At 43.9% G+C, this 12292-nt stretch overlaps 1 protein-coding gene across 2 annotated transcripts; it reads left to right on the forward strand.

Annotated features, from left to right (window-relative positions):
* Positions 1-2552: 2552 nt before the first annotated feature.
* Positions 2553-11195, forward strand: nkiras2 (NFKB inhibitor interacting Ras-like 2). 2 transcript variants are annotated; one of them, XM_041173800.1, is made up of 4 exons: positions 2553-2588; positions 5305-5442; positions 7691-7932; positions 9167-11195. In XM_041173800.1, exons 2-4 carry the CDS (start codon positions 5349-5351, stop codon positions 9401-9403), a joined length of 573 nt encoding a protein of 190 aa, XP_041029734.1. In that variant the 5' UTR covers positions 2553-2588; positions 5305-5348; the 3' UTR covers positions 9404-11195. The 2 variants fall into 2 exon arrangements, with proteins under 2 accessions (XP_041029734.1, XP_041029735.1); XM_041173801.1 differs by lacking the exon at positions 2553-2588 and having other exon boundaries at positions 7739-7932.
* The last annotated feature ends 1097 nt before the right edge of the window (positions 11196-12292 follow it).

The following is a 12292-nucleotide window of genomic DNA, read 5'->3' on the forward strand; positions in this document are numbered from 1 at the left end:
GTCGATTCTGGCTCCCAGATATTTCTCTGTCTCTCCTGGTGTTACGTATGAGATTGGACTTCCTCTCAACTATCAGTTCGCCATACTATTGTACAGAAACGTCTTCCTGTTGTGGATGAAATGGAAGCCCATGGTCTTCCCGGCATTCATCTCCAACCCCGTGTCCCGGCAGAAGTCCTGTACGATGGCTAAGTTCTTGGTCGTGCCTGCATGGGAGTCACTGAGTAAAGCAATATCGTCAATGAACGCCAGAGCTGAGCAACTAATCTGCATTCCCCAGAAGGGCAAGTGGACACCCAACTGTAACTCCTGTAGGGAACAGATCAGGGAATCCATCGTGATGTTAAACAGAATTGGTGATGATAACAGGTCACCTTGCTTGACCCCTCTCATGATATTGATAGGTTCCGTTTGACCATCTTTACCTTCAATACATGTGCTAGTTTCCGAGGACAGATCTGTGATCATTGTTATGAGTCTTTTTGGCAGCCCCACTCTTTGAAGTGCCTCGATGAGCATTTTATGTCCTACGGAATCAAATGCCTTAGCCAGATACACAAAGACAATGGCCAGCTATTTCCTGTTGCGTTTGGCCCCTTTCATGATGTTTATTAGAACTATGATGTTCTCATTACAACCAGGAGGCGCCACCAGAAACCCTTTCTGCCTTGGGTTGATCTGGACTGCTTCACTTAAGCTTTTAGCGATGATCTTAGTGAAGAGTTGTAATAAAATCATGCCGATCGTTATTGGTCGCCAGTTGTCTATGCTTTTTAGTTTCTCAGTGTCGTCTGTCTTCAGAATGAGAACTGTGCGACTCTTTTTCAAGACCCTTGGGATGGAACTTGACTTGAGCCAGAAGGAGACGAAACATGGAAGCCTGTCTTCGTACTCTGCCTGGACGTCCATGGTGTCTTCCACCTTCATCCCATCAAGTTCCGCTGCCGTGCTCTTATCATTGCCTTTAATTGCCTCCTTGACCTCTTCCTTCTGTATGGGTTCTTTCAAAGTGTTGTAATCTCTCATTCCATTATATAATACAAACTTTTGGAGGTTTGCTTTGTTATTTGGTTTTGAGAGTTTCTCGGTAAAACTCTCTTTGAGTTCAGCTTTGCTGAATGGACATTGAATGGACTGTGCACCTATGATTTGCTGTGCTATCTTTCTCCTGTCGGTTTTTGTACGCCAACTGAGTTGCTTTGAAATTTGCTTTTTTAGCTGCCCACTTTTTCTTGGATTTCATGTCTCGGCTTCCATCCTTGGGGCGAGCTTCTGTCTTCCTGGACCTCCTGCCAACTGTGAACAGTGTCCTTTTGTACTGCTATTTTGATATGCACAATAATGCAGCTTCCAGTCCAAGTATTAGTGTGGCTCATCCACGTTGTGACTTAACTCCAGGAAACCACAGCCAAGAGGAGTGACTCAGGTGAAAGAGGAGCTCAGGGAAACAGGCATAAGTGGCCGTCATCTAACAATGCTGACCAAGCATGAATGCATGAACTTACAGGTACTGATGATACTGGGCAGCCAATCACATGGTTAGTGGTCCCAAGACCAACCCTTTGAGTCATCATCTGAAAGTACTTTTTTTCACATGGTAAATGACATACAAAACCATTACAGTTAACGTATTTATAACAGTCCGTGTTTTGAAGGTACTCTCACAATACTGTTAGGCAGGGTCTTATAGGATTTTGACCCAGTGACGCTATAGGAACAATGGTATATGTTCAAGTTAGGATGGTGTGCGACTTGAGGGGAACTTGGAGATGAAGGTGTTCCAACGAGAATGCTGCCCTTGACCTTCTAGGTTGGCAGTTGACCATTTGAGTGGTGCTGCCAGAGAAGACTTGGTGAGTTGCTGCAGAGCATCATATAGTTATTACATACTGTACTGACTGCTGCACTGATGGAGGTGCTGTTTTTGGGATGTGATATTAAATCGAGGCCATGTCTGCATTCTCTGGTGGATGTAAAAGACCTCATGGTACTATCCCGAAGGAGATCAGGGGAGTTACCCCTAGAATCCCATCAAAACATTTATCCCTCAATCAGCACTACAAAACAGATGAACACATTGCTCTCTATGGGAGCTGGTTGTGCACAAACTGGCTGCTGCATCTCCTATTTTACAACCGTGACTAAGTACCTGATTGACTGTGGAGGGGTTTGGGACAGGCTGAGGTTGTGAAAGGTGCTATATAAATGCAAGTCTTTGAATCTGGGGAATGAGGGACAGCATTTGCGCAAAAAAAACAAAAGAAAGGTTTGTTGGACTTAAATAATTTCCAATAACTAAAGTGTTTCTTTGCCATCTATTAAGTCAATGGCAGATCAATTCTTCATTGAGATTTTTAAAGAGGGGGAGTGATATCTCCTCCGGGCCTGGTGAGGGCGCTGTGTGTGGAGGGGGGGGGGGGTGGGTGGTGGTGATATCTCCTCCGGGCCTGGTGAGGGCGCTGTGTGTGGCTGTGGGTGGTGGTGAGATCTCCTCCGGGCCTGGTGAGGGCGCTGTGTGAGGGGTGGAGCTGGGGTAACGCTTGTGCCGCGCGCTCTTGTTGTTTGTTTTTGGGGGAAGGGAAGGACAGGTTTGTACTGAAGGGAAAAGCGTCCCGTTGACTTTAACCTTTTAATGTGACGGCCTTAAATGTTCTCATTCCTCCCGGGTATTCAGGAGGGGGTGATAATAGAGCGGCCTCGCCCCCCCCCCCCCCAACAAAAAACAAGAATCACCTTGTTTATTATTTGTTTGTAAATCAGAGGTTGGGATCTGACTAGGGCAGAAACATTGGGCTGTTTGTTAATTCTGCTTATGTACTTCTCAGTGTTCAGAAACCTTTTAGCTTTGCATTGCTGTGACTCAATGGGTAGCTCTGGGCTGGGCAGGTTGTGGGTTCAAATACCCCTCCCCCTCTCTTCCCCTCTTCCCCCCTCCCCCTCCCCTTCCCCCCTCCCCCTCCCCTTCCCCCCTCCCCCTCCCCTTCCCTCTTCTTCCCCACCCTCTTTCCCCCTCCCCCTTACCCCCTCCTCCCCTCCCCTTCCCCTCCCTCTTCCCCCTCCCCACTCCCCACTCCCCCTCCCCTCTTCCCCCTCCCTCCTTTCCCCTCTTCCCCCCTTCCCTTTCCTCTTCCCTCCCCCCTCCCCCCTCCAGAGACTTGAGCCCAAGAATCCAGGCTGATCTCCCAGTGCTGAGGACGGTCCCTCAGCACTGCACTGGGGGTACTGAGTCCAGCCCCGAAGGAGGGTCATAGGGGCTCGAAACGTTAACTCTGCTTCTACTGTCCGCAGATGCTGCCAAACCCGCTGAGTTTTTCCAGCGTTTTCTGTTTTCGTTGCAGCGCTGAGGGGGTTCTACACTGCCAGAGGTGCTGTCTTTCAAGTGAGGTGTTCAGCTGAGGCCCCGTTTGCTTTTTCAGTTGGATGTAGAAGACCCGGTGACTGGGGAACTCTCCCTGGTGTCTTGGCCAATATTTATCCCTCAATTGACATCGCTAATACAAAAAAAAAGATTAGTCTTTTGCATTTCTTTCTAAAGCCTCTCTTCGCTATCTCTTTATCACTCGCTTGCCTGTCATATTCTGTCTCTGTCTCCCCTTTCTTTATGCATTTTTGCCAGATTTGTTCATACATTTCTCCTCAGTTGCTATTTAAATTCACTCTGTGTTCATTTTACCAGCCCTGGCTGTCGGGCCAAGCTTGGAGGAAGCGAGAGAGAGATTTGGGTTGATTTGGGTTTGATGGGGACAGAGTAGCTGAGCGTGTCTCAGTTTTGGCCCTGGGTTTCACCGAGAGGAAAAGGAGGATTTGGGCCAAGGAGAACGAGAGAGGCTGAGCAGGGTGGGACTTGATGCTAAAGAGGGGGAAAAAGAGGACTTAAAACTAAAAAGCTAGAATATAAATAAATCATTATGAAAAACAAACTGGATATATGGATCGTGAACAAAAAGCAACTGTTGCTTTTTTTGTATAATTGATTGGGCCATGGTAATCATGTGGTTAAGGAGATTTTTGTGGTGCAGTGGGTAGCATCCCCGCCTCTGAGCCAGAAGCCCTGGGTTCGAGTCCCACCCCAGGACTTGGTGGCCACGGAAGGTGTGATTGTAATGCAGCCAAGCAGGTTGAGCATCCGTCTGAAAATTCTTCTGACAGACGCCAGTGAAAGGCGGTAAGAGGGGGAGAGATTCCTGGTCAGCCATGTGATGGAAAGGAAGTTGGAACCTCTGCCATCACTGTCCATAGCTCCAGAGTACAATATGCTTATAAAAGTGCATGTTGTCACAGCAAGTCAGACTCCCTGAGTGAACTGTAACACACACACAATTGTGGTTAAGACCAAGTGACCATGCTAGTGAGAATCGACATTTATAACAGTTACGTTTATACCTCAATTATCTATCTTCCCTTCGCTCAACACAAATAAAGGATGTTGGTGGATGGAACTTAGTAGATGATTAGTCACTAGCCACCCGCCACCACCCCCACCCCACCAACGCTTAGTGTGACAGATATTTTTTGAATCCTGATGAATTGAGTTTACCTGATCAATGTCCCAGTATGTGCAGAGAAGACCCAAGTTTTTCTACTAAACTATTAAAACAAGGCACTAAATTGCTGGCACCTCAAATCCTGCTAGTTTCCAAGTTAAAATTTAGACCTGTATGTATGGTAAATCCTACCAGCTACTGACCAACAAGAACAGAACCACATTGTGCTGAATTACATGTCCAGAGACTCTCAACATTAACCAAAACACCCAGTTGAATTTTGCCATTTTGTGCAAAATTAAACCAACTCTACCAGTAAATACTGCTGAGCAATGAAGAGTGCAAATAATCGAGGTTTTGTAAAGATTTACAGCATTTGAGATTTTCTTTCTACCTATTTCTTGAACATGTGGAATTGTACAACACAGAAGGCCATTCGCCCCATTTTGCCTGTACTGGCTAAGCAGTTAGTCTCACACCCCTTTTCCTTCCCCCACAGCCCTGCAAGTTTTTCCTTTTCAAGTATATATCCAATTCTCTTCTGAAAGTTACTGTTAAATCTACTCCTACCGCCCTTTTGGGCAGCGCTTTCCAGATCACCCTGACAATATTATCAATTTTGCAGCCCTCCATCAAGAAATACTGATGATATTGGCACATTATGCTTGCAATCTCTGTGTTGTGTGAATTCAAGTATGCCACTTGCAAGCCAGAAATACTGAATTCATAACCACTTTAAATCTAATTCTGTATATTGATGCTCTTCACATGCTTTGTGCTGAATGTTATTGAATATTTTCACTTCTTTTGTTCCATACAGTATCCACTTCTCCCCATTCGTGTTGGCAGTTCCAGAAGAGTGAGATGGGGAAGAGTTGTAAAGTTGTGGTTTGTGGCTTGGCATCAGTTGGAAAAACTGCCATTTTGGAACAGCTTCTCTATGGGAACCATACTGTTGGTGAGTACAGAGACAACAGATAGGGGGGGAAAAAAATCCAGTTTTATTTACAGCCTTCCTGTGGTTTCAACCAGTGTGTAGAATGTGGATAGGAAAGGACTTATTTCTTGGTGTGTTGGTATACGCTGAATGAAGAGATCTGGTATAACATGCCTTGCTGGTGGAATTACGATGTGGTCACCAATCAAGTGTCAGATATAAGTCTGTAATAAAAGACTTTTTATAACAGTATTGAGCCAATAATATGCGCTGGTGGGGCTGACACTTGGAATGTAACCAGAGACAGCTGTTGCATTCTTCTGTTTAGCACAAATATACCAAGCATACAACAAGAATTGGTAAAACAATAATGTAGTTTCTTTACTTGAAGATGAAACTATATACATACAATAGTAACTGGGAGGCTATGTAGACACATTGGACCTGCAGGACAGCTGCTGTGCTCTGTCTACAGGGTACATAGGATTATACATCGCATCCTGTCTCATGGTGGATAGGGATGGATAGCAGTTTGAGATATGCACCCCTAAAGGTATATTTACATCACAACAGCAGCTGCACCCTATTCCTGTAACAACAAGTGGGGCAAGTTTCCCACCATATGGTGATGACTACAGCAGTCTCAGGTGTAGTTTCTGACCTGGAGATCGAGCTAGCTATGAAAATGTATTCTTTGGGGAGCTGCAGTGGGGGATGAATATAGACCACTCTAATAGCAAACAGTAGGAAACTACATATGCAGATATTGAATACTGAAGAGAGTGAAATACAAATCACAGGGAATGTATAACAGAAAGATACATTAACCTTTCAGTCAGGAGTCTTGCTCTGATATGTACTGACCTTTGCACTTCTAGCGTTTATAGATTGCTCCCATTTCATAAATCACTCCTGAGACTTGAACCCAAAGTTTAGGCTGACATTGCAGTGTAGTATTTCAAGAATGTATCGTCAAGGTGCCACTTTTCAAATGAGGCATTAAATCAGGTGGATGTAAAAATCCCAGGGCACTACTCGAAAAAAAGCAGGAGGGATCTCCCAAAGCCCCTCCACTGACATCACTAAAACAGATTACCTGGTCATTTATTCACTTGATTATTCACTAGAAGATTCACTAGATTGGACCCTGAGATGAGAGGTTGTCCTATGATGAAGGGCAAAGTAAATTGGGCTTATATTCTCTGGACTTCAAAAGAATGTAAGGCATTCTCATTGAAACCTACAAAATTCTGAGGGGGTTTGATAGGGTAGATGCTGAGAGATTGTTTTCACTGGTTGGAGAGTCTAAGACATGGGCACAGTCTCAGGAAAGGGGCCAATCATTTAGGACTAAGATAGGAGAAATTACTTCACTCAGAGGATTGTGAACCTTAGGAACTCTCTACCCCAGAGCGTTGTGGATGCCCAATGGTTGAATACATTTAAGGCTGGGATAGACAGATTTTTACTCTCACAGGGAACTGAGGGTATGGGGAGCAGATGGGAAAACGGAGTTGAAGCCCAAGATCAGCCCATGCCGTATTGAATGGTGGAGCATATTCAATGAGCCATATGGTCTACTCCTGCTCCTATTCCTTGTCTCCCTGTGTTATTTCATTACTACTTATTGGACCTTGTCATGTGCAAATTGGCTGTAGTATTTGCCTACATTACGATAATGACTACACTTCAAAAATATTTCTTTGGCCGTGAAGCATTTTGGAAAGTCTTAACATTGTTTAAGATGCCACAGAGGTAAAAGTTCTTTTATTTTGTAAAATATATACTAACATCTGGGATGTCTGAAGAGGAAAAGCAATAATAACAACATTGGTTTTATTATAGTCTGGTGCCTGACACATAAGAACATAAGAAATAAGAGTAGGAGTTGACCATACAACCCCTCATGTCTGCTTTGCCATTCATTTAGTTATGGCCAATCTACCTTAACTTCACTTTCCTATCCTGTCCCCATATCACTTGATTTCCTTAGTGTTCAAAAACCTTATCAATCTCAGTCTTTTGCATATACTCAATAACTGAGCATTCACAGCTCTCTGGGCAGAGAATCCCAAAGATTCACAATCTCATGAGTGAAGAAGTTTCTCCTCAACTCAGTCCCAAATGGCCAACTCCTTACCCTGAGATTTTGCTCTTGATTTCGAGACTGTACAGCCAGGGGCATCAGCCTCTCAGCATCAACCCTGTCAAGGCCTCTAAGAGTTTTATGCACAATATTATCTCCCTTTTTTCCACCCCCCCCCAAAAGGTTCCGAGACAAATGAAACCCTGGAAGATATTTATGTTGGTTCTATAGAGACAGACCGTGGTGTCCGGGAGCAGGTGCGCTTTTATGACACAAGAGGCCTGAGGGAAGGCATCGAGCTTCCCAAGCACTACTACTCCTTTGCTGATGGATTTGTGTTGGTGTACAGTATAGACAGCCGGGAATCTTTCAAGCGAGTCGAAGCCCTCAAGAAGGAAATCGACAGGTCCCGCGATAAGAAGGAGGTACTGTGATAAACACTGTTTTGTGGTCCAGCCACCAAAACATTTCCATGTTCCTTTGTGCTTGATTAAAAGAATGTGTATTTCCCTTTGTTTAATGGTTTCCAATAACACTTTAGACTTTCTGAACAGCTGAATGAAGAGCTGCACTTCAAATGTAAATTGTTGGAAAATGCTACACTGGTGAAATTTCTGCTTATTATGATGAGGGATGTTGGTCCTGAAGAATGGAACATTCTACCACTTCTTTCAGCATCTAGCACATTACAAACTTAGAACAGCCCAAATGTACCAACAGGCATTCCACACACTAACTATTCTTACAAGAATATAAAATATGAGATGGAAAAAAGCAATTTAGTCCATCAAGCACAGCTCTTCCACAGACAACGTACAACCTACATTATTGTGGACTCTGCCCAACCCATTTAAATTCCCCATTCCTTGATCCCAAAAAAATTATGAAATAAACATCCAGAACAAGCTGAATGAGACTTCCAGTTTGCAGACAGTTGTGTGCGCTGTGTCTTGAGCCAACCAGGAACTGGGTTCAGGTGTCCTATGCTCATGTCACTTAGGACTTTTGCAGCCAGCGGCAGAAAAGTCTGCCATCTCATCAGCCTGTGCCACACTGTCCTTATGCCCGTCATTTTAAAGAGGTTGTGTGTAGTTTACCTGCAAGTAATTCATACACCTAAGAACCAGTCAGCTGAATGACCTTCAGAGCAAGTCTATTATGCTCAAAAAACTCAATCTGCACCTTTTCTTGCCATGGTGAAATATCCTGCCACAGGCACTATGTCTGTTGATGTATCATAGATTCTTACAGCATATAAGGAGGCCACTTGGCCCATCATGCCTCTCAGCTGTCCAATTTAGTCCCAAAGTAGAGGCGGAGATGATGAATTGGATGGGCACTTGAGGGAACCAAGCCTGCAGGGCTATGGGGCTGAAGCTGGGAAACGAGACTGAGATAGCTAACTCGGCACAAAGCAGGCATTGAACCTGTGTTCACCCTGGCTTGGTTCCACACAGGGCTGTGCATTTATCAGCTGAATCAATGAGGGAGCTCCTGAGCTGGAAGTCACTTTGCACCATTACCTTTATCATGAAATAGTATTACTCAGTTTTTGCTTAAGTTTTTTTTCCAGTAATTCTTATATAGATGTTAAAGCGTCTTGAAAGCTTTAAATGTGTTTTGGCATTAAAAGCTCTCCCTTTTTGGGTCTTTCTGCAGGTGACAATTGTAATTTTGGGGAACAAATGTGAACTACAGGAGGGGCGACGTGTGGACCATGATGCTGCTCAACACTGGGCAAAGTCGGAGAAGGTTAAGCTGTGGGAGGTTTCTGTGGCAGAACGCAAGACTCTGATCGAGCCATTTGTCCATCTGGCTAATAAGATGACACAGCCCCAAAGCAAATCCACATTCCCCCTGAGCCGGAAGAAGGGGAGCGGCTCAATTGACAGTTAATACAGTAATTGAAAAGCAAAGATTCCATTTAAATGCAAAAACTTTATTCCATTCCTGCAAAGCATACATCCCATGAGAAGATCCTGTACTGTATTTATGTTGCTAATGTTCCTTTCCCATTCACATAACAAACCTTCTATTTATATTGTGCTCTACCTTCTATTTATACTGGACCTTATTGAAGTGTAATCTTGAAAGTATGAATGTATTACTTTTGAAGTGCATTGACTGTTATTGTAAAGGTGTCATTGTAGGTAAAAGTGATTAAAGGATTGGAAAGAAAGGGTCAACTAAAACTTATAAAGGGTCATCCATGCACAACACGGTCAGTTTTAGCTTCTTTACTAACACATTGCCATAGCTTCATCAGGCAACATAGAAATTTAATGGCACAGAAGGAGACTACTCAGCCCATCATGTTTGTTTCCAGCTGAAAATGAGCTATCCAGCCTAATCCCATTCTCCAACTCTTAGTCTATAGCTCCATGGGTTATGGCATTTCAAAGTGCATATCCAAATACTTTTTAAATGCAATAAGGGTTTCTGTGTCGACGACCCTTTCAGGCAGTGACATCCAGACCCCTACCCTGATCTGATGAAAGAATTTCTCTCAACTCCTCTCTAACCCTTGCCCCAGTTACTTTAGATCTATTCCCCTGGGTTATTGACCTCTTTGCTAATGGAAATAAGTCCTTCCTGTCCACCACATCTAGACCATTCATAATTTGATAAATCTCAATGAAATCTCCCCTCCACCTCCTCTGTTCCAAAGAAAACAACCCCAATCTTTCCTCATATCTAAAATTCTCCAATCCTGGCAACATCCTTGTAAATCTCTTCTGCACCCTGTACAGTGATCATTTAGTACCATGCTACTGGGGGGATGGGGGGAGGTGGGAAGAGAGATGGAGTGACGGATTTGGATATTCTGTTGAAATAAAAATGCTAGGGACGCAAGGTGGCTCAGCGTCTGAAAGATAAGATATTCTTACAAAACGTTTCACTCCTATTTTCATCTGTCAGTGTTTTCAGATCGGGCAGCACGATGGCACTGCTGCCTCACGGCTCCAGCGACCCGGGTTCGATCCTGACCTCGGGTATCTGTCTGTGTGGAGTTTGCACGTTCTCCCCGTGTCTGTGTGGGTTTCCTTCCATCATCCAAAGATGTGCTGGTTAGGTGGATTGGCTACGATAAATTACCCCTCTGTGAGTGTCTGCCCCGTGTCGGACTGGCGTCCTGTCCTGGGTCTACTCCGCCTAGCGCCCAGTGCCTGTCAGGATAGGCTCCGACTCCCCGCTACCCTGAATTGGGTGAAGAGGTTCTGGGAAAGTGAGTGAGTATTTTCTATTTTGGTTACTAACATTTACAGGTTTTGTTTTACATATGCTGTTGGAACCTCTGTAGAAAAGCTGGCCGTTATAAATTACATGACCAGACCAGATTTTTTTTTTTAAAAAAAAGCTTAATTCTGAAATGCTGAAATAATTAAAATTGAAAGAAAAATAGGCTACCCAGGTGTCACCAGAATGAATGGCGACAGAGTCCATGCACCTGGGTCTGAAGGAGACCTTTAGGTTATGTAGTAATGAGCTGAGTAATGCTGTACTGTGGGCTGTAAATAAAAGGAATAACAAGCATGAATGAGCCTGGGAGGAACTGGGGTCCCAGCCCCTCTATCCTAATCAAACTTGCAAGCATCTCCTGCAAGAGAAAGACTTAACAAGCAGGCAGACCCTTGGATTCTGATGAAGGGTACACATGCAAAACATAATAAAATGGTTTTTGTCTTTACAGATTTGTGTATTTACAATATTTTGTTTTTTTAATTTCAGATTTCTAGTCTATAGATTTTTAAAAGTTTATTTATGGAAGGTTGCCAAGATGATTCCAGTGAAATATTAGGAAGCTTTCTAGAAAGGGACATCTTCACAGTATCTTTACAGTGCAGAAGGAGGCCAATTGAGTCTGCACTGACACCTTATCTTGTTCCACAAAAGAGAAAATACATCGAGATTAGTGGGCAAAAGTAAAGTGACGCCTATCGCACTTGTTGATTTATAGCTTCCGTTCTGAACCTAAAGCAGTGACAATATAAAGTACGTACAAAGTTAGGTAAACTAGAACGAGGGTGACTGAAAAGTTCAGTGGTAAAAGTCTACAGTCTTGGTAATGGCGAGGATGTGGAACGATGTCAAACAAGACTTTGGGGTTCAAGGTTTGAGTGAGTGACTTGTGCATTAGAGGTGACAGAGGGAGCAGAATTGTGTTGGATGTTGAAAGTGATCTCCTGCATGTTCAGCTGAATTAAGTGGTGACTCATCGAACATGCTTCAATAAGAAAGCGCTTAAGGGGTTGAACCAGCTGAATTAACATACATATGGATGCTGACCCAGACCCAGTGTTTGAAGGTGATGTTGAGAAGTATATAAGTAAGAAAGATGAGGGGCCAAAGATAGATGCTTGGAGGATTCTAGGGGAGGTGGTGTGGTGGGAGGAAGAAGAGCATTGTCTTTGGATAGGCAGAAGTCAAACCACACATGGACTGTCCTATTGAATTGGATTACTGTGGTTGACCACGCCAGCCTCCTTCACCATTTCTTCACTGGAGAGGTTGAGGAGGAGTAACACTACGTCCAGAGTCACAAAAGGTGTCATTTGTGATTTTGGCCGGAATTATTAATGTCCTGCGAGCTGGGTGAAAGCATGATGGAGTGATCCAAATAGGAAATTTCAGGTGAGGTGGATGTGTAGCCAACATGCTTGGGGACCTTTTGAAAGGAACAGGAAGTTAGAAGTGGAGCTGTAGAGAGAAGAGATGGGTTGCGGGTGAGTATATTGAATGATGGGACGAAGAGGTTTACGATAGTGATTTTAGCGTTTGAATATT

This window comes from Carcharodon carcharias, chromosome 23, assembly GCF_017639515.1.
Source record: "Carcharodon carcharias isolate sCarCar2 chromosome 23, sCarCar2.pri, whole genome shotgun sequence".
NCBI lineage: Eukaryota > Metazoa > Chordata > Chondrichthyes > Lamniformes > Lamnidae > Carcharodon > Carcharodon carcharias.